Genomic DNA, 22,785 nt, shown 5'->3' with positions numbered 1-22,785 from the left:
TGTGGAGGTCAGAGGATACATGTTGGCTACTGCTCTTCAGGAGCCATCTGGCTCTTGTTTTTTAAGATAAGGTTTCTCACTGGCTGGAAATTTGTTGAGTATGCTGAGCTAAATGGCCAGGAAACCTCAGGACCTGCCTGTCTCTGCCTTAGTGTGGGGTTATGAGCCTGATGCCACCGTGCCCAGAGGTGTGTTTGTATTTTTAACATGGGTTTTGGAGATCAAACTTGTACTGGCACAGCATACATTTTACCAACTAAATTACCCTCCAGCCCTTTAATAATCACTTTAAACATCATTGGTCTAAACACATGAATTAGAAGACTGATTATCAGAGTGGATAAAAAAGCAAGACCCAGTTATAAGCTTCTAACAGAAACTTACTTGAAAGACACACATAAAGCAGATTCTGGGGTGGGAAAAGTTAGGGCATGATGACGATAATCATGCAGGGACATTAACTGAGGAAGAGCAGGCTTCAGTGCTTCGTCAGAGTTACCAGACACAGGGAAGCATGATGCAACAGCAAAAGCTCCTTTTTCAAGAGGAATCAATGATCCTTAATGTGGAAACGCCCATCACACTACTGAGACACTCCAGGCACTAACTGGCTAGAGCTACAGGAACAAACAGATGAATCCACCATTGCTGCCAAGATTTAACAATCCCTGTCAGGAACAGACAACCTGGGCTGGGGAGGTGGCTCGGTGGGCAAAGTGCCACCTATGTAGGTACAAGGATTTGAGTTCAATCCCCAGCACTAGTGAAAAACAAGTGGCATGACGACGCATGGCGATTCCAGTGCTAGGAGGCAGAACCAGGAGCATCAGTCTAGGCTCACTAGACAGTCAGTGAGCTTCACATCAGTGAAAAGACCTTGACTCCAGATACCAAGTCCAGAGAAAAACAGGAGGATACCTGACCTTGCCTCTGTTCTCCACACAAGCAGGAACAGGTATAGGCACCAGCATCCACTCTACCTGTGCACACAACACACACACACACACACACACACACACACACACACACACACACACACCCCACCCATGTACCCCCCCACTACATATATGGACACCCTCCCCCCACTACATTTATGGACACCCTCCCCCCACATGCACATACTGACCACACACTTCCCTCCCCACCATGTACACCACACACGCATACACTATACCCCCGACGCGCCCCTGCACGGGGTTGGGGTATAGGTTCAGCAGGACACACCGAATGTGCCATCTACAGGCCACTTCATCCAGTAACAACAAGTTATACTTCTCAAGCTTTCATGGAATCATATTCTGGGACATAAAACACACCTGAGCAAATTCAAAGCAATAGAAATCCCAGTGTCTGCTCAAACCAGGACGGCATTACACTGGAGATTAACAGAAAGTTAGCAGGAAAATCCCACAACATCAAGAAGGAATAACGCAATCCTAACTAACAGACAGGCCAAGAAGAAAACCCTAAAGGGATCTCAAAATATTTTGAGCTACATGAAAATGAAAACACAGCACATCAAAAAGTGCACTACGTGGCAAGAGCAGTGCTTAAGGAGAGATTTACAGCGCCATGGGTTAGACCATGAGAGCTCTAGTGGTGGGGGTGGAGCTGCTGAAGGCCCTGCCAGACAGCAGTGACAACAGGCACTTGTCCCTCAGAGAACCCTCTTGACAATGAGATACCATATTTGAAGAAATGTGCTATTAGCTAAAGTTGGACATTCAAAGTGGAAATGAAGAAAAAGTAAACATTAAATCTGAAGAAACTGCCTAAAATCCCAGACTAACTAGTGACCATGCCACATACAAAGCATTGTTTTTGTTTTATATTCAACTATCACAGGAAGCTGCTTTGAATCCCAGCAGAAAGGCACAGAAAGAATGGCAAGTATTTCAAAATGAGATACTGCCCACCTCCCACTAGAGGCTGGGAAAGCAGCAAGGAGTTCCCACATGCCCTTGTCTGCACCACTTTCTCTGACTGCTCCATGCTGTTTGGTGTACACAAGGCCTCAGGCAACAGCCCAGGGGTCAAGTGGCACAGGGTGGCTGCAAGGCCGTATATCCTAAGCGTGGCAGGGCACAGAGTCCAGGGAAGCACAGGTGTCCTGTTGGCTTCCAAGCCCTTTGCCCCAACTGAGGGGACCCAGCAGCCACTTAGGGAGCCACAGCTGAACTGCCTCTCAAAAGAGCAAAAGAAGACCTTATCAGTGACACTACAAAGCAGTGTCGTGGTGGAGCTACTAAACAAGCACGTCAAATGTCAATACACGGTGAAGTGATGCATTTGTAAGCTGTGTTGTGATGCAAACGGGAAACTCACTTGCCCTTAAGTTTTGAGATCGTGTAATGTTCTACTGTGTACATGTATTATTTATGTAGTAAATAACTTTGGAATTAAAAATAATTAATTTTCTGCTTGTTGGTTATTTAGTTCAAAGTTTCCGTTGCTTTTGCTTGTTTTTATTACTGTTCAACAACAGGGAAATACTGAGTGAATAGGATACTTTACACCCATCAAAAATAATTAGCAGAAGCAAGAGGTACAGTTATAAACCTGTGCTTAGCATTTATACAAATGAGATGCTTCGTTCAATCTACAGGTCTGGGGGAAAAGATGACAACTAGCCAATTTAAGGCATTATAGGCCCAAAACTAGGAAACTAAATGGAAAAAGAACCAAGATACAGGGCTGGAGAGATGGCTCAGCGGTTAAGAGCACTGACTGTTCTTCCAGAGGAACTGGGTTCAATTCCCAGCACCCACATATGGCAGCTCACAAGTGTCTGTAACTCGAGGTTATGACAACCTCACACATACATACGTACATGCAGGGAAAATACTAATGCATATTAAGTAAAAAACAAAAACAAAAACAAAAACAAAAAACAAACAAAAAACCCAAGATACAACATTGTTTCTATCCCAGGTTGCAGCTTTAGAAATGAATTGGACATGCAGCCAGAGTCAGAAAGCAGACCGGAGAACAGAGTGATCTTTAACATGATCATCATGGACAGTGTGCTGTTAGCATTAAGCTGAAACAACAGGAAGCAGGCTAATAGTGATCCTGCACTTGCTAAGAATATAGAACACAGGAAAGTTTAAGCCCCACTGCAGCAGAGCCCCACTGCAGCAATTACCTGCAAGTTGAGCAGTGACGGCCTGGAAGGGCAGCTTTCGGAACACATCCACTAGGGGCTGCACTTTCCTTATGTTGACTAGCTCATGCTTGCCATAGTCCAGCTCGTACACAGACACCAGCCCGTTGGTTAGGATTCCTTTTAAAAGCACCCTGTACCACCTAGAAGCACAATGGGTTAAAAAGACAAAACAACCAAAGTCAACACCCATTCCAAAGGGAAGTGAGCATTATATGATACACGCAAAAAGTCACGGAAGTTTGGAAGCAACTGTGGCTGCTTTCCTCAAGGTTAGCACTGCCTGCCCAGCCACTGGCTCCTCTGATACGGTCTGCTCATGCTGGAGTTCTACAGCCTCATGGGACTAGTGAAGGCAGTGGCTCTTGCCCTACCAACCCTGTTTAGCTGAGACAGAAGCCACGGGGTTGTCAGGACAAGGTAGGGGATCCCTCACCTGGGAGACACAAGGTGACCACGTTTGGTACATGGTCCATGTCTGCAAGATGGAAAGAGAGATGCAGACAGAATGAGTGGAAGGCAGCGTGTTGATGAGATAAGGACAGGGTAAAGCTGAGAAGACGTGATGGCTTAAAGAGCAAATGCTCAGTGAGACTCGAGTAAGGACTGATGTAGGCACAGAGGACTCACTGGCAGCTTGGGGAGAGATCAGAAGTTTTGAACAAATAATATTTTTAGGGTATTCCTCCCTTGGAGGCCCTCCCACTCTCAGTTCTTTCTTCTTCTCAACAAATCCCTGTTTTCTGTTTAAAATGGACAAAAAATGGTGCTAGGGAGATGGCTCCGAGGTTAAGTGTACCAGGGGCTCTCCCAGAGGACCCAGGTTCAAGTCCCAGCACCTAAATGGCAGCTCATACCTGTCTTCTGTAACTCCAGCTCCAGGGGACAGACATACACGTAGGTAAACCATGCATACTTAAATTTTTAAACATTTAAATTTTTTAATGAAAGCAAAACATTGGTGATTTGAATTATTCCATGTGACGAGTGTTAAAAACCAAACAATCCCACAAAATCCAGCCTGTCCCTAAAATAAGTAACCCAAAGAGAGTAGAAAGGCATGGGGAGGCACTCTAGTTTGGCTCAAAGCACCTGAAATTCACATGGGTATGTTTTTCTCCCTTGGGTCTATGCCAGCATTGTGAAAGTAATAAAAACAAAACAGACTTCAAGGTTAACCTATAAAGGACCCGTTTAAAGTCCTATGGTCTCGGCCATAGAAGAGGGTAGTTCATTAGAACTCAAAGCAAGCACCTATACAAGTCTTAGACTGTTGGACTGGCTCTCTAGTGGCAGGACCAAGCATTTTCTGCAACAAGTTTATCAGACAGAATTCCTGCAGCAGTTCCAGGGTAAAACACAGCTAGTAGCCTACATGTTTGTGACTGAGGGCATCTAAGGGAATACAGAAACATTGGGGCAGACAGTAAACAAGAACGCACATCTCACAGACAACTGGGACACAGAAGAGTCCTAACAAATGCCTGGGTTTGGAGGCAAGTACACCTGAACAGGGATCGCCCAGCCGCAGTCCTCCAGGGTCACTCTGCACTGAGCCTTGGTTATCTCAGGTATAACATTTTACTTTTTGGTTAAAAGTGTCTTGCTCGATACTTGGCATTACAACAGGCATTTGGCAAGTGCCAACCTCTATCTGAAGCTAAACTGCCTAAACTTCCAGAGCAGACTGGAAGGACTTGTCCTAGGTAGAAATGCCAGGCTGAAGACTGCTCAATTGGTGTGAGAGACAAAAAGGGGTATAATACATACATCTGGCTTCTACTCACAGCATCACCTTTAAGCTACAGGGGACAAGTGATGGTGGCCTGTTTCCAGTCCATTGAGTACGGAGCAGTAAGAACACCACCACAGAAAGCGGTGTACCTATGCTGACCTCAACTTCTGAAACCAGGTGCTCACACAGAGGCTCACACTGGACTAGTCATCAATCCCAGAACAAACATGACCTAGAGTGTGAAAAACCACAGGCGCTGGGCCTTTCCCCGAGGCTTCCACTCAGGGGCTGGGTGCAAAAGGAGAATTGGGCTTCTAACGGGTTTCCAGGTGCTTTGCATTAAGAGATTTGGAGACCATGACAATTTATAAATGTGTCAAATTCCTATGTATTAGCTTTCCATAGCTAGGAATAAAGCTCAGCAGGTATAAGTCTTAAGTAAGACAGAGCTTTAAACACTTCACACTGCTTAACTCCTGGACCTTAAAAAAACATTAATATATTCTTATCTATAAAATATCTATTATCCATGAACAGTTGGCTGGTTAAAGCCCACAAGTCCTGGGGCAGAGCTGCTCCAACAGGCACACTGCAGGCTGGGGGAGGGGCAACTCCTTCGGGTAGGCCTTCCCAACACCAACCATCACTCATCTGCCCTCCAAAAACAGTCAGCACCATAACTAAATTACCCTGTAAAAATTTCTTTTTAGGGCAGATTTATTACAAATTGAATCAAATCCACTTATGCTTAAGAGTTGTAAATAACAAAACACAATAAAAATGACTTTTACAATATGAAAAGCTTATGACACAGGCTCATGTTTTTAAAATGAGAACTATTATTTTTCACATTTTAGACTTAAAAACTGTTTTTTCCTCCCATAAAAATGACATTTTTATATGCCTATGTTGACTATCTTAGAAAGAAAGATGTGTTTTGTGTAAAAAAAATTTAGTAGTTTGACCTTTTAAACTGCATCTATCGGGGGGGGGGGGAGAAGGGGGTGAGGGAGGGAAGGAGGGAAGGAGGGAGAGAGAGGGGGAGAAAGAGAGAGAGAGAATACAAATTCTTGTGTTCATCATTAAGAAGCTTATCTTCCCTAAGATGGCTCCTCTTTTCCTAAGACCCCATAGCATGAGTGAGGAGTGGGGAGCTTGTGCTCCATGGGGTGGGGGGCAGACCCAGCACATCCTGGTAGTTTGGGGGGTAAGGAGGTGCAGATCCAAACAGGACCACAGCAGGTGCAGTGAAACAAAATGCATGTCACTCCCTAAAAAGGCACTATACTTGCCAGGAAGCAACTGACAGCGGACGCTGGGAATCTGTGCATCTTTCAAATAATAAGTTCTTTCCAAAGATTCTTGTTGAATAACCAGAGGTGCAAGCAATGGCTTACTATTTGTAATAATGGCTATAACTATTTATAACACTCAAGGATCTGGGGGTACCTATCTAACTAAAGAGAATGCTAATTATGCTTTCCCCACAAGACAGATAATCACTCAGCCATAGCTGTTTCTGAGGAATTTTTAGCACAGACCATTAGAGTTTTGAAAAGCAAGTATAACTTTATAGCAGCATATCAATGATACAAATACACAGACACAACTGGAAAGAACACAGGGGCCACTTGGCACAGCTATGTGAGAGAAGCTGGTTTTAGTCTCTTATGTTTTTTTTTTTTCTGTAAGTTTTCCACAATAAACATTTAATTTAAAAATGTCATTAAATAAAAGCATGAATTATTTTCTGAATAAAAGCATTTTTTTTCTAATAGGAAAATAGGGGAAACACTTAAATCTTCATTTAATGTATAAAACTAACCTTTAAAAGAAAAATGGTTAGTAGATTTTTACATTATTACTTTAAACATCACAAAATCTGCACAATTTATCAAATCTTTTTCACTCAAAACTCTCCTTTGTTCAGGCTAAGTCTCACTGGACTCAGAGCCGTCATGACCGCTGCACTCTCTTAGAACAAGGCTCGGCCGAAGACCTACTTGCACCTTGGCAGTGTACACTTGGTTCACGACCCCTGCACTCTCACAGGAACAGGGCCCAACCCAGGACCTACCTGTTCTGCACCTTGGCAGCGTACACTTGGCCTTTCTGCAGTGCTATGCGGCGCTCCTCAGACACGCTGTAGTACAGGATCATCTCCTCCATCAGCACCTCCAGCTTATGGATCTCCTGCCAAGGCTGGACGACAAAATGGCCTGGGTGACAGGCTACAGGCACATACACATCCATGTGCTCCCCTGACTTGGACAAGTGGACTGGAGGGGGCAGCTCCTCCAAGGTAAAAGAAGTGGTGTGGTCCAGCACGGACTTTCTGATGACCTCTGAGTGGCTCTTTCTGAGGCCCTCTCCAGGGCTGCCTGGAGCCAGTGTGCTGCCATTCCCACTGCTAGGTGAGCTGACCGCACTGGACACGGCACTCAGAAACACATCCTTCTGATGCTTCCACAGATCTGCGTTTGTGATCTGCCTGTTAATGCTGCGATGAGGATCCGGGAAGTTCTTAGGAGTAAATAAGTACACGTATGCAACTCCATTGGCTTCATCCACTTTTGTAACCTTTGAAAAATTCAAGAAAGCAATATAGAAAAATCCATATTGACACTAAATTCTGAGAAGCAGAATTTATGATATTGATCTTAAATATCAAAGCAGAGTATTGCAAAAATATTATTTATGGCAAGATGAATTATCTGTCACAGCCTAACAGGCACTGTGCCAAAACATCTATCAATCAGCAGAAAATCATAAGAAAATAAAAATTGAAAAAAGATCCAATAATGTGTGGCTGCTGGCACTGAGGGCAAGAAGTACTACAATGTAGCATGGTTAAATCTTTTATGATTCCCCAAAATCCAGAGCAGAGCAAATATTCAAGCTTCCATGCAGTTGCCACCCACTCTCAGCAATTGAACAACCAGGATGATGACAAAAGGTCCAAAAGGGAGAAGAAAATGACAACGCCACCCAATGGGAGCGTCTGACTTCCCTGTCCAAATGGGAATGCCATGCAGTACTGGGTCGTGGTGACTGCACTGACGCATGCCTGAAGGACTGACTGGGCAACTTATTCTCATCAGCTCCTCCAGTTTGTCTTAAGAAGAACAAAAGGGAGACATTGCAGGCTGCACCTATCTAACATCCATCAGAGAGGACACAAAATGGAAGTCAGGGACAATTTAACTTACAAACTATGCTCCCTCAGTGAGGTGCGTCATTTAAATCCTTCCTTTGATAGCTACTGAAATATGGACTATAATTCATTTTGACATTTATGATACAGAGTACCATTAAAATCAACCACTAAAGAATACTTTTAAAAGCCAAGAGTGATGAAATGGGCCTCTAATAGTAGCACCTCAGAGCCAAAGACAGGAAGATTACTGTAAGATCTAGGCCAGCCAGGGCTACAAGGCAAGGCACTATCTCAAAAGGAAAAACAAATAGTATTTTTATTATTACCCAACACTTTGGCTTTAGGTGTAGGTAAGAAAACTACGCATACTACCATGTGATAGGTGAAGACCATAGAACAAGGCATAATCAGACAAGTAAATGCAGGAGTGTGGAGCACACACGGTCACGATAGTGCACAGCAGCAGCCTGAGCAGCAGAGCACCCGGCTAGGCTCCACAGGCACACAGTGACAGGAGAGGCAGGATTAGGGCAAATGACTTAGATTGCTGAGAAGACACTGCTCAAGGGATTTCAGCCCCATGTTTAAATACAATAACACTGCCTACAGGGGTTTAAGAGCTAAAAAGGGGTTCTAATGTTCTTTACCCTAGAAATGCAAGCAACAAGCTAAGAAGCTTCAAGAAAAATGGGCAAACACCAGGGTTAGCAGTGGGTGGCTTATTTATAATACACTCTAGGAAAAAATGTATTGTCTTAAAATATTTATCCAGAGATATGATCACAATATTGGAGTCAATTTAATTCATTGCTTAGCAAAACTGTAGAAAAGAACTAAGTATCTGTGCTACTTTATTAATAACAGGGAAAATGGGGACTATAAGTAATACAGGAGACGGAATGTCATGAAATATCTTATAGTTATATGTATAACTCATCTCTTGGAAGTAAAAATGGGTCCATTTACGACAGTGAGGTAAAATCCATCCATGCAAAGCCTGAGCTGCAGCTCTTTCCAGACATCCCAGTACTAGTAAGACAACTAACCTTAATGCTACAGTCCGAGCAATTCAAAACAGAATCTCTTAACCAAAGAACAGCATCTGGTGTCCACATGCCAATGGACTGTGGAAGATCAGCCAAACAGCACTTTATAGCCTAGAAAAAAAAAAACATACACACACACAACACACTGTCTTAAAATAGGTGTAACATCTGTGACCGCAAGGCCAGGTGCTGTGGCAGAGAACAGCAGCAATAGCCCCTGGTCTGAATGCCTGCTATATATTGTCCAATTATGTTACTACTTTTAAGAAAAATCTTCCCAGGGCCCAGATAGTTGTGTCACTGCCCCCCCCAATCCTTCTGGTCCAACATATGCTGTGCACCATTTTATAGATGGTGAAACAGCTCAAGAGCAGCCTGTGGCAGGTCACAGAGCTCAACAGATGGGGCATCTGGAACAACCTGGCTCTGCTGCAAGTCTTGAAGGAAGCTTATCTATTTCATTCAGTATCTCCTGAGAAAGCCAAGGGTGCTGAGCACGTGTGCTCACCTCCTGAGGGAGGCAGTGATGAGAACTAGAGAAGATGAAAGCCCTTAAATCCACAGGTACCCAATGCCTCACCCCCCATCCCCACCCCAGCCCACACCCCTGCCCTCAGTGCTCTTTTTCTCAGGAGCTGCTGCAGAGTGCCACAGGAAAGAGAATGACTTTGGCCACACGCTGAGTCTTGAACTGGGGGAGGAAATCTTACAGTGGGCATGAAATCTGCCCCACATCCTTCCTAGATTCCTTCTGTGCTCTCTAAGTGCCCGTCAGTCACGCCCACTGTTCCCCTAGGCTCTGAGCCTCTCTCCTCTTGGAAAAGCTGTAGGTGATGACCAGGCCATGCAGAGTGGAGACAGCTCTCTGCAGGGCAGACGGGCAGGCAGTCTGATAGGCTGGCACACAGGTAAGTACAGGCTCTGCTGGCAGGAAAGGCCAGACTGCTCAGCAGCTCTGCCACCAAATGAGAACACTTAAGTGTCATCAGATTTACGAAATGATTAAAAGAAATGCTAGAAATAAGCACTTTTGTGAGAGAAAAATACTATTTTTTTAAATCTTGGCAATCTACTCACATGTTTAAAATATCTTAAAATCAAGAGCTGAAACAGAACCTTTACACGTTTGCTCCTGTGACTCAGACCTCTTGGGGATGTTAACTAAAAGCTGGTCTTTAAGGGACCTGCAAATAGTAGTCATCACATTGCCACATAAGGAATCTCGCTACAATCAACAGAAAAAGAAGTGTGTAGTGTCTGTTACACACAATACTGCAGGGTAAAGAAGGAACTATTATGTGACTTTCAGAGAGGCAGTAGCAGGCCTGAACGCCCTTCTCTCCAGCCAGGGAACCTTGTCGATATGTTACAGGCCGTAGGTGGACATGGCCATGAGGAGACATGGAGGCCAGAGCTGTGTCACAGAACTGCAGCACTTAAAGGGCTATGGACTTCCAGGGTTATGGCTGCATATCAACATGGTGAAAGATGTTATGAAAACAAGCTTGCACAAGAGCTAAATTCTTCTCTGTAATTGTCCCTGTCAGAAAAAGCAATGGTGACTTGAGAGAAACACTAAAAAGTCACGCTAGTCATAGAAAACCATGCTTTATTTGCTAGTCTTGATGGTGAGAGGTGTCTTCTAGGAAAAAGTCAAAAGGCATTGTGTAATCCCTTGTTTGTTGTTTTCTGAGACCAGCTCTCATGGAATCCAAGCTAATCTTAAACTCTAGCCAAGGAGGACCATGATCCTTTTGCCTAGTGCTGGGATTACAGAAGCATGCCACCATGCTTTTAATAGCCACCATGGCTATTTAATAGATCATAACAAATAATATGTCATTTATATTAATCAAATACTTATATATAAACATTTAATAATATATATATTCCTGTAAAAAAAATCCTCTATTTCCTTTCAAGGCAGTAAGTACTTCTTAAGAACTCCAACAGGTTTACAGTGGCTCCCAACTGTCATCTGAGGACAGGCTATGGGTAATGTTATCACTCCCATTTCTTATATGGGAGAGAGTCTTGCAGGAAAATCAGTACATATAAACACATGTCCAAAAGAATGGTGAATCAAGTGAGCCACAAGCCCAGCACATAAATACATACATAAAACATCCTGGAAGCGTGTGGGACCTGGCTAGGTACTGTCAGTACTGTGATTATTACAATGGAACCTCTACTTGGGTAACAGGCTAATGACTCCCTGTACCTGAAAACAAGTGTTTACTAAACAGCTTTCTGTAAATGTGACTGGACTTCATGTGTAAGTCAGCCAAATTCACTTCTGAGAACCAGTAAACAGCCACACTTGGACACCCTCCAGTCTTCTTACACAAGCTGCTCCTGGCCAGGACCAGCAGGAAGCTCTTCTGCAGACCTCCGGGCCTAGGCGGGTCATACCTGAGGGGGTATGGCGAGCATTTCCTGCAGAAACCGAGGTGGGATTTCTCTGAGCTCTGACACTTTCACAGATGTCGAATTGCCAGAGTCTAGGAACTGAACGTCGAGCGCCCGGCTGCTGTGAACATTCGTGATCTGTAATGAGATGAGCACTGCTAACTTAGTGTCAGTGGGAAGACAGACACACTGCTACCGTCACATCCCACACAGGCTGGAGGTTCAGGAACACACCCAAACTACCAGTTTCTTCTGTTAAATGTTTTTATCAACTACTCTTGGACTGTAAGATGGATCCCTTCTTCTAGGTCACTCAACAGTGAGAGCAAACCCTGTAAGGACAGCAGGGTCTATTGTTTCTCTAATTCTTGAAACACTGCTAATTAAACAATCTATTCTTAAAATAGTTACATGTGAAGGAAAATTCTTATATCCTAATAAGAAAATAAAGAACATCAATAATTTAAGATGAAATTTTACTTATAGAGGGAAATGTTTTGAAAGTATAACATATTTTACAACAAAACAGTCATTTTTATCATTTCTGCCAAGTGAAAAAATCTGAAGCTCAAAAAGTCAGAGAGATAAAATAAAGTCCAAATGAATGTTCAGCAATGGGAAAACTACTCAGACGCAGCAATTCTTGTATAACTGTCAAGAGCAAACACATACTTAAAAATAGCAATAAAATAATACCATATATTTATTCTAAGTATTTGTAATGCACTAAGAAACACTTTTATCCAAAATACATAACAGAAATTTAAATACAAGACACTCAAATTGAGGGAGAATTTTAAAATGCCACTACTCTTTTGAGTCATAAAAGGCCAAATAGCAGCATTTTGGAGGATTTAGAGAAGCCAGGACAGGTGTACCCAATGGGGCATTCAGACTGGATCCCAGGACAGAAAAAGACACGGTGGGGGGCAATCTGAGAAATGACAGAAAATCCTGCAATTAGTTACTTGTACTAATATTGATTACCTGGTTTTGTAATTAGGCTGGTTACACAAATGTCAAGAGGGAAAGCGGGCCTCTTTACATTATTTTTGTAACATTTTGGAGAGTCTTGAGTTATGACCTAAGTTAAAAGCAGATCTGTACAGTTAAATATTACCAACTAGTCAACAGAGCTTTAAGAGCTCAATAACACCATGCTGAGCATGTGGCGCTCTGAGCACAGTCTCAGCGAGCACTCCAGACCTGCTGCTTTTATTTGGCTAGGGATGGCCAAGTCTTACTAAAAGTAAGTGTAGTTGTTTGTTGAAGTGTTTTAGAAAGCAATACCATGATGGTTCTTATCTTCTGGGTTGGTTTCCTTGTGGTCCTTAGGGGTACTACACACAGGAAGGGTCACAGGGCAGCACAAGCCTATGGCACTCACTAGAAGAGTGCGTGCTGGACTGTTACACAGCAGTGAGCACAGACCACGAAAGCAACAGGGCTGAGTCCCACAGTGTGTGAAAGGCATGCTTCAGAAGACAAGTGCACTTGCACCTACTTACATAAAAGGTAAAGGTGCTTTTCATTTCATCATGCATGTGTGTGTGTGTACATAGAGCACACAAACACATATTCTCTGCCTTTCAACATTTGACTGTAGAGTACTCTTCAGATCCTGGGTTACTAGGACAAATGAACCCTCACCAAGTTAGTCTCCATGGGGGTCTCCTGTTTACCTAGACTCACCTAGCAAATGAAGCTTTATGCACAGAGGCCAGAGGTCAATGGGAACATTCTTCACTCTCTACCTCATTTTTCCCCCACTTCGTTTTTTAAAAGACAGGCTCTTTCAATGAACTCACAACTCACTAATTCAAACTCAACTCAGCAGGGCTGTCTGGAGTTCCCCTGCCTCCCTAGGGCTGGGACCACAGCATCGGGGGCTACGCCTGGCTCTCTGTGGATGACGGGGACTCAGGTCCAGGTCCTCACGCTTGTGCAGCAAGCACTTTACTGACTGAGCCATCTCCCTAGTCCTGTTTTTTAACTATTACCTATTCTAAAATCATATTTGTCTTTAATTCTCTAGTTCTAATATATATATACACACATACATATATACTCTACTATAATAATGCATAGCAAAACTATGTATACAGTCAAAAACATACTAAAAACATGAAGAAATCTAGCTGTTGATTTCCTTAAGAGCAGAGGCAGGAGGATAAGAATGGGAGCTCAAACCACATGGCATCTTGTCTGTCAGAAGCCAGTGTTGAGTCCAATCATGCTTATTGCAGTTTTGAGAAAATCTGTTTGTATATATAAAATACTTAGCAATAATCTTTACAAGTCAAGGGGCTGATTTTTACCTCTACTCGTAACCATTTTCCTTTGCAATGGAAGAGGCAGATCTTCCCACAGAAGGGTAATGAGATGAAGTACTCAGAGGTCATGTGCTATAAAACAGAAAGGCAAGAAACAGCTTTTACCCACAGCAAACATGGCCACAACACTGTGACAGCATGGATGCGTGGACTTCTTACCCACACCTAGCCAGCCTTCCCTTCCTCCCCAGGAACAGCTGCAGCAGACACACTTACCACAGTGCTTCTGCTGCCGTGCTCACTAGAACCAGTGTACTCATTCACTCAGCGGGCACACTTATGACGCACAGGCTGACACTGGTAAAATGCCCACAATGTTAGCAGTGGCTTCTGTGGGCTCTGGCTCTACCAGTTCCACAGGGAAAGGGATGCTGGATCTGACCAGACCAGAGATCAGATGGATGAAGGCACGAGGCTGGGTCACCCATGAAGGGTACTTCTCTGTACCCTTTAACACTTACTTTCACTTTACTGTTTCATTTCTTTTTAATTCCAAACTAAGAAATGCCATCAACATAGACATAAGTAACAGTTAGATGCTAGCAAATGGCAGGGTTCTTCTTTGCCCCAGCCCGCACTGAGGGCCTGCCCAGGGTTTGCTGTCCTGGTGACCTGATCGTCTCTATGGACAAGGACTCTCCTGGGGTGGCACAGCACTAGGAAATGCTGTTAAGTTATTAAGCAAGTGAATCCTCATCAAGTTAGCCTCCTGGGGGTCTCCTATTTACCCAAACTCACCTAGCAAGCCAAACTAACACCATGTGCATACATACATAACACACACACAAAACAAAAAGGATTAAGCTATACATTTATATACTTGAGGTCTCCACTCTAGACAATATGAATAAAAGTTACAGTGATTACATACATATTTTAGAGTATATATGAAACTAAGGAATGTAGAAAGTTAACAAGGCAATTGTCTCTATTCTAAGGCAGGGGGGGGGTAGCCAACAACCAAAATATTATAAAGCTGCACAGAGTGACTTGAGGTGCTACCTGTCCTTTGTGGGTAAAAGGGAAGGGAGAGGTTCCCTTCCAGGGTGAGAAGCAGCAGGAATTTGGTTACCTGGAAACCATAGCATACTCTGAGTTATAATTATGTCACACCAGAGGTAAAGAAGTAATATTAGTGACTTAAAATCTCTGTATGTCTGATTCATGATGAAGAGAAAGATGGAAGGAAGGAAAGCAGGAGGGAAGAGCTCACAGCTGAGCCGTGGAGGCACAGTTATGAGCTGCCTCTCCTCAGAAGTGCACGAGAGGGTGATGCCTGACAGGCTGGCTCCCGTGGACATGTGCTTAGGGTACATCAGGTGCCCGCCATAAGTAACCAACTACTCCAGGGCTGAACACTTCCTACATGCTCAGCGCTGCTCTAGGCAGTACCGAGACTATCTTTGTGATATTTAATTAGAAAAATTGCTGCATCTTCATTTTATAAGGCAGAAGTGGGAGTTTTTCCTCAAAGCTCTGAAATCTGGGTTTCTACCCATCATTTTGAAAAACCAATCTCTAACTATTAAGCAATTATCCACCCTAAGACATCCTGAGCTCCTTGGTGCAGTCTGGAGCTGATCTAAGAGACGGTGCTGCAGTGTACCTTGCAGTGGAAGTAGTCCTCTGTCTTATGCAAAAGGTCATTGAGTTTATTCAGACCCTTGCACGGCACCTGGCAGTAGAGTGTTCCATCAGAGCAAATGTTAGTCACTTTGACATTGGTGTACATGGCATCCACCTGCAACAAGCAAAGAGTACACGGAGCCTAAGACAATGGCTTCTTCTTACCTCTCTCAGCAGTTACATGAACAGCCCATCACACTTACACATTTGCGAGGGTTAACATTCACTGTCAACTTGACAACTCTGGGAATCAAGTACCTCTGCATGTACATATGTGGATGTTTCTAGAAAGGCTTAACAATGAATACCTAACCTCAGTGTGGATGACATCACCCCATGGCTGGAGTCCTGAGTGAGCTGAGCTCCAATAGGCCCTCATTTCTGCCTGCTTCCTAGTACAGAACATCTTCCCTGCCATGGTGGGCTACATCCCCTCCGAGCATGAACCTATAACCCTTTTTCCCTTCAGTAGCTTCTGTCAGGAATTCGTCACAGTAACAAGAAAATGAACCAATGTAACATTTCAAAATTCTCTAAGTAGAAGGACATCTTGGTAGAAGGAAATTTGCAACTTAAATGATACCAGTGTCATTTGTGTCAGGCACAGAAGAGACATTTCCTATGTAGTCTGTCATCTGGAAGGCTGAATGTGTTCTTAACTTTGGTTTATTTTCTCTCCAAGAATAAGTATTCTAAAATCAAACTTTTACAACATTAATTTAAGAGTTTTTTGTTGTTTGCTTAATCTAAAAAAATCCACTCTATCATCATCCTGCTTGTTCTGCTAGGTTTCTATTGGTGTGATAAAACACTACGAACAAAGCAACTGGGGAGGACAATGTTGGTCTCACCTTGCAAGGTTACTGTCCATCACTGTGAGAAGTCAGGGAAGGAACCAAGAGCAGGAGCAGAAGCGGAAGCCATAAAGGAGCACTGCTTACAGCCTTGCTCTCTCTGACTGGCTCAGCTTGCTTTATTATACACCCCAGGAACACTTGCCCAGGGGCAGTGCCACCCACAGTGAGCTGGGCCCTGTCACAATGTCAAGCAAGAAAATACCCTAAAGACTAATGTTATGGGACTATTTTCTCAGCTGAGGTTCCCTCTTCCCAATGGCTCTAGCTTGTGCCAAACTGACATAAAACTAGTCTGCACAATGTGCTACATGAATTTTTTAATTCAAAGTATCTTCATTAGCAGATTGTATTATAGTATACATTAGTGCTCCTATTAATTCTACCAGAAGAATCCTACAGTGAAGTAGCAGGATATAAAACTGCAAAGTACTTAGCTTTGGGCTAACACTTCAGAAAGGATCTAATCACTGGAAGAGCTTTATGCCCGTCTGGCATGACATAAGTCTGGTATGACCGGTGGTGGTGGTGGTGGTGGCGGCGGCTGCGGTGGTGGTAGTAGTGATAATTTTTTAAAAACTTTTTATTGGTTCTTTGTGAGTTTCACATCATGCATCCCAGTCCCACTCATCTCCCCATCCCTGCCTATCTGTCCTCTGCCCTTGCATTCTCTCCCCCAAAAGAAAACAAACAAACAAAAAACCAACCAAACAAACAGCATAGAAAATATCACATCTTGGAAGATGTAGTGTGTCACAGTGTGTCCCAAGTGTGCCCTTTTGGCCATACTTTTGCAAATGTTCATTGTAGTGAGTCATAGGTCTGGTTTGAGGTCTCTGGCCTCTGCATACTGGCTCCTCACTGAAACTCCTCTAGGTCATCCTGTTGTTGGCCTGTGCCAGGGAGATCCTGCAGCTTTGGGATCTGCAGGACTGGCCCTTTTATATGCTTCAGCAGTTCACAATGAAGTGGATTTTGGGATGGGCCAACTCCAAGTTCTAGATCTAGGCCTGGGTGGTAGCTGAGTTGGTCAGCCCACCAGCTCTCCTGAACCCTCACCAGCAGGGCAAGTTTTCCAGCACTGCCCCAGCTAGCTGACCCAATGCTGTAGCCAACAGGGAGTAGGGTCAGCTCTCCTGCTCTCATACCCTCGGAGCCAGCTCACACACTCCCAGAGCCAGCTCTACTGTGCTGCCCAATCAAGGTTTGGACTCACTCCCCTGAGTGCCGCAGCTGCTGAGGGGTTGGGCCAGCTCTCCATTCTCATACCCTGAGGAGGGGTGCTGGCTCATCCATGGCTCTGTTGTGTTGCCCATGTGAGGTGCAGGGTTCTCTGCCCCCAGTGCTGCCACTGATGAGGAGCAGGGAAAGCTTTCCTGCTCTCATGACCTTGGGGCCAGCTCTCCTGACTACTACAGGTGGCACAGAGTAAGGGATGGGGAGGACATTACCCCTATGCCCACACCACCTCATGGAAGAGGAATGGCCAGACCAACTCTCATGTGCCCCAGCCACCAATGCCATCTCTACTGTGTTGCCCAGGTGAGGTGCAGGGCTTGCTCTCCTGAGTGCTGCAATTGGTAAAGGGCAGGACCAGCTCAACTGCTCTTTACTATGGGGCCAGCAATCCTGTCTGTTGCAGGTGCTGAAGGGTGGGAGAGGCACTATATGAATTTTAATGCTCTTCAAAAACTATAATCAACATAAAGATTCTAGTCTTACCCACTTGGGGGGCCAAATCATAATATATTTTTTAAAAATCATAGTTCTATTTGGTAAAAGCCTCTTTCCTGAAATGATTTTATCAGGTCTTTAAGATGGTAAGCCCATCCGCCCTGTTCTTTAGGTTGAATATTCTATCATTTAATTCATTAGTTTGCTCCTTTGGAGCACTTATGTCCTAAAGATTAAAAAGAATGTTTAGGCTAATAAATATTTTCATGAACAGAATTTTCCATGGTTTTTAGCCTTTAAATAAAAATTTCACATAAAATTTTCACTGCAGAAACTGGAAAATAAATAAATGTAATCCCTGAGAAATCATTACTGGACTAGCTTGTCATTTCCCACTTAGTCGCTCTCCTTACTCTCCTATAGCACAATGATGCAGTTTCCCCTGAGTCCCTCCTTGTTCTCCAATAAGGTGTTGTCATTTATTTGCCTAAAATCTGTAACTTTCTTTTGTATTATTTTCTTCTCATCTCCCCTCACTCACTTTTCTTCCTTTTTTAAAAAAGTGTATGTGGGTACACATATGTGCGCTTGTGCCTACATGTATGTATTCATGTGGAGACCAGAGATTAATGCCAGGTATTTTTCTCAACCATTTTCCATCTTATCTTTTAAGACAAGGGCTCTTGCTGAATGGAACACACTGACTTGCCCAGACAACTTGTCCACTGCGTCCTAGGCATCACCTTGCCTTTGTTCCCTCAGAGCTCAGCTTCTACATGCATGCCACTGAGAGAGTTTTGTTTTGGTTTTTTGCTTTGTTCTGTAATATGTGGGTGCTAGGATAGAACTCAGGTCCCCCGGCTTGTATGGTAAGCACTTTACCTGCTGAGCCATGTCCTCACCCCGTTTTACTTTTGTAGGAGGCACATAGGCCTTGTGCTCATGAACAAGCACTGGCCAAACCAGGAGCTTTAAGTACACAGGGTTGTCTCTTCAAAGGGAGGGATGTATAACCTGTTTTTTTCTCAGAAGGATGAAAGAGTTGGTAGTTAATAGCCTGGTGACGTCTGCGCTATCTGTATGACCAGGCCACGCTGACTCCCCTAGACCTTTATCTTGAGCCTGTTTATCTCAATCTATAGGGCTCTCTTCCCCCAGACCCTTATCAGGAGCATTTTACTTTGAGCCTGTTTCCACAGTTCATCTATAGAACCTATCTTTATGGAAGATGTCACTTATGCTTTATATATAAGAGTGTCAATGTAACCACGTCTTAAGCTTAATTGTGCACACAAGATTGAGTTAATTATCACCAGGAAAAATTTTCCATTTTGTGCTACGCTTAAATATGCCTAAAATAATTTACCCAGTATCAAAATTTTGAGGTTTGAACCAACATCAGCTCGTGAGTTGTGTTGAACCACATTTCCTTCTTGCCTCCCTGGATAGACACTGATGGCCATAGTGTTTACATAGCCGTGTCCTTCCCCACCCCATGTCCCAACACCCTCAGCCTGAACATCGACCATAGTGGCACCTGGAGATGAACTTCTAGAGATTTGTCACGTATGGCCTTTAGGCAGGCGGCATTGATATTGACGTCGTCTTCGCCTGAGGTGTCATACAGGACCACCAGGGGGGTATCTGACGTGTCCAGTATCTCCACAGCAAAGATCTTCCCACACGTTAATGATTCCACCACCTTCACGAGGTCAGGGTCATCATTCAGAATCTCCAACCCTGGAGTCACAGAAGCAGCATGGATGAATAACGCCATTGTCTATTTTGACCACTCATTAAAATGACCTCAGAATCACAACGCTTTTAGTGGAAGTTTCATTTCAAAATCTTCTTTACACAGTTATAGATAAAAGGTACAATGTGACCACCTCTTCAAGAGACACATTAAAGTGCTGGAGAGATGGCTCAGCCATTAAAGGCTAGGCTCCCAACCAAAGCTATAAGAGATACATTAGAGCAGGCACTCTCAACATAAGGAGAGGACACCACAGAACCACTGATTCATCAAAGGAAACAGATGTTTCAGCCACCACAGGTGTCAGGTGCACTGTAACTAGTCACTCCTCAAGTTCTTTGACACTGGAACTCAATGTAAACTAACTGAGAACACCACTCCTGTAGTGGCTTCAGGGTCGCGCGCTGTTCTCTCTGAACTTGAGCTACAGGGCAGCCTCCTCCTGCTCTGCCGTTCTCGACTCTTCTCACACTTTTACTTCAGCATCCAGACTCTTGCCCTGTATTTGTGATACATTTCTTTCAAAACCAGCTACAGAATTTTTGATGGGCTCTTAAGGGCACCCTGTGCTTATCTCAGAGTTAGGCCCTTCAGAGACATAAGGACTCATCCTTACACACCCCCCACCTTTATTGTTTTGAGAAAGGGTCTCACTTTTTAAGTCCACACTGGCTTGGAACTGTGTAGCCCAGGCTTGCCTGCAATTTGTGGTCTTAGACTATGAAACGCTGACATCAGGTATGAGTTGCCATACTCAGCTTAAGGGTCATCTTTGTAGAGGGCTCATTTTCATGTAAGAACTGTCATCTCAGGGCTGGAGCAGTTGCTCAGTGGTTAACAGTGCTCCCCACCCTTCCCGGGGACCTGAGTTAAGTTCCCAGCATCCATGTTGGGAGGCTCACAACTACCTGTGAGTCTCTGATGCCTGTAGCCTCTATGGGCACTTGTACCATGGAGCATACAAGCCTAGTTTCGTTACTCTCACTGTGCCTTCCATAACTTTCCCTACTGTCATCCACACACGCATATTCTTATGCTTCTGTAAAGAGGAAAGGTGCAAGAAGCAGCACAAACCACCACAACTCATTTGGGTACACAACGGTTTGCTAGCAGTGTGCATCTCCACAATCCACCTCCATAGGAAAGGTTGGCGGTGCTAATACTCGAAGCGACAGGTCTAAGACTGAGTGAGTCCCATGATATAGGGTCATATGGGCTTTTACTAAGACAAAACATAAACCCTTTCAAATGACTAGGTGATGCTTTTATAATAAAATATGATGAGCTACATTCTATATAATAAATATATACATATAAAACAAACCATAGAAACCTTGTCATTTGGGGCAGTGGTGGTACACGCCTTTAATCCCAGCACTTGGGAGGCAGAGGCAGGCAGATCGCTATGAGTTTGAGGCCAGCCTGGTCTACAAAGTGAGTCCAGGACAGCCAAGGCTACACAGAGAAACCCTGTCTCGAAAGAAACATTGTCACATTTTTAACATTACTACATCTTATACAGAACACTTTACATGTAAATTCATTTACTGAACCTTTCAAGAAAAACACACTATAAGCTGGGTGTGGCAGCCCACACCTACAATGCCAGCACTGAGGAGGTGAACTGGGAAGAGTTTAAAGTCAAGGCCAGTCTAGGCTACATAGTAAGACCGTACAGAAAGAAAGGAAGGAAGGAAGGAAAACTAGAAGGGCAGAAGGGAGGAGATTGTAACATTTGAGACAGCAAGAGCATTTCCGAGTTGAACAGCTGAAAAGCACAGTTTTCTAAAAAATTCACCTTACCTGCTAGCTTGCACTTTGTAGCTTGGAAGGACAGAGAGCAGAACCGTGGGTTCAGTCTGTATGCTTTACTCTTCTCAACATTTTCACAAAAGCCATAGTCAACATAGCACACCTAAGAGGTAAAGCAAAGTCAATCAACCATTTCTACACTCAGGGCTTTATCCTTATTTTTAAACTTTAATTCATTTAACTGGATTCACTTTATTCCATAATCAGATGCCATCTGATGGACCCCAGAGGATGACAACAAGCTGGGTCTCAGGGTCCCATGTTCCAGGTCCCTCTCTGCTACCTCACTCCTTAGTCAACAGGAAGAATAAGACCAAGGCAAAGCAGATTCTGAGGCCTTGCCAAGGCCACCGATGCTGGTGCCTGGTCTCTCCCCATCTTCATCCAATGCTGTGTCACCTGTCCTTCCTACTACACATTCTCCCTGTTCTGAGGGTCAGCAGCTGTTTCCAGAGAGGCCATCATTCCTATGACACTGTCCAGATCCCAGAATCCCAAAGCAGCACTAGAGACAGCCTGGTCTTGGCCAATGTGATAATAGGGGCTGAGATGCTTCTATTGGGGCCAACAATGACATCAGACTGGACACCACAGAATTCTACTTTTTAAAAAAGGGGAAATCCAGTTTTTTTCTTCTTGTTCACAAAGCTAGATTACATCTACATCCAGCTGAGCAGAGGCTCCAGCTCTGAGCAGAGCTGGATTGTATAGCTTTTCTCACTGAGACAGTCTGCCACCTGGACATACCGGAACCATCTGGGAATTGACTCAGTGAGTCAAGATCAGGGTGGATGCTACTCCCTGTACAATGTCTGGGGAGGACTATCTTAATTGCTTCAATTGATACAGAAAGATTTGGTCCAAAGTGGGCAGCAGCTTTGGGCCCTGAACTATATGAAAGAAGAGGAAGCTACCTGAGCACCAAGTATGTATGAACGCATTCTCTCTGCTCTTGATGCAGATAGGACTGCTGAAAGGCCCTGCCTTAACTCTCCTGCAGAGAAGAACTGCAGCCTGAATAAGCCTTTTCTCCTGAGTTGCCTCTTTTTCAGAGTATTTTTTTACAGCTACAGAAACGAGGCCTGGATACACATCGTTAGTGCAGAGATGACTCTTGCAGCCCACACAGAATTCTGCTGAAAAACCCTGAAGAGCACGTCTCCCCACCTCTTTATTTTTAAGACACGGTCTCACTCTATAGCCCTGCCCTGCCTGCTTAT

The 22,785-nt window shown here is 44.0% G+C and overlaps 1 protein-coding gene across 3 annotated transcripts in view; it reads right to left on the bottom strand.

Moving 5' to 3' along the window:
• Positions 1–22,785, bottom strand: part of Tdrd7 (tudor domain containing 7) — an 86,384-nt gene that overhangs the window by 3,921 nt on the left and 59,678 nt on the right. For all 3 annotated transcript variants that reach the window (XM_051161583.1, XM_051161596.1, XM_051161589.1), the window contains exons 9-16: positions 21,557–21,668; positions 19,535–19,737; positions 15,450–15,584; positions 13,829–13,915; positions 11,514–11,648; positions 9,102–9,212; positions 6,976–7,478; positions 3,146–3,306 (exon numbers count right to left, since the gene is read on the bottom strand). In XM_051161583.1, coding sequence (XP_051017540.1) covers positions 3,146–3,306; positions 6,976–7,478; positions 9,102–9,212; positions 11,514–11,648; positions 13,829–13,915; positions 15,450–15,584; positions 19,535–19,737; positions 21,557–21,668 — 1,447 coding nt within the window. The remainder of the gene's footprint in view (positions 1–3,145; positions 3,307–6,975; positions 7,479–9,101; positions 9,213–11,513; positions 11,649–13,828; positions 13,916–15,449; positions 15,585–19,534; positions 19,738–21,556; positions 21,669–22,785) is intronic.

This window comes from Acomys russatus, chromosome 2 (genome assembly GCF_903995435.1).
Source record: "Acomys russatus chromosome 2, mAcoRus1.1, whole genome shotgun sequence".
Taxonomy (NCBI): Eukaryota; Metazoa; Chordata; class Mammalia; order Rodentia; family Muridae; genus Acomys; species Acomys russatus.
The sequence above is the reverse complement of the archived record's forward strand: the minus strand, read 5'-3'. Positions and strand labels throughout refer to the sequence as shown.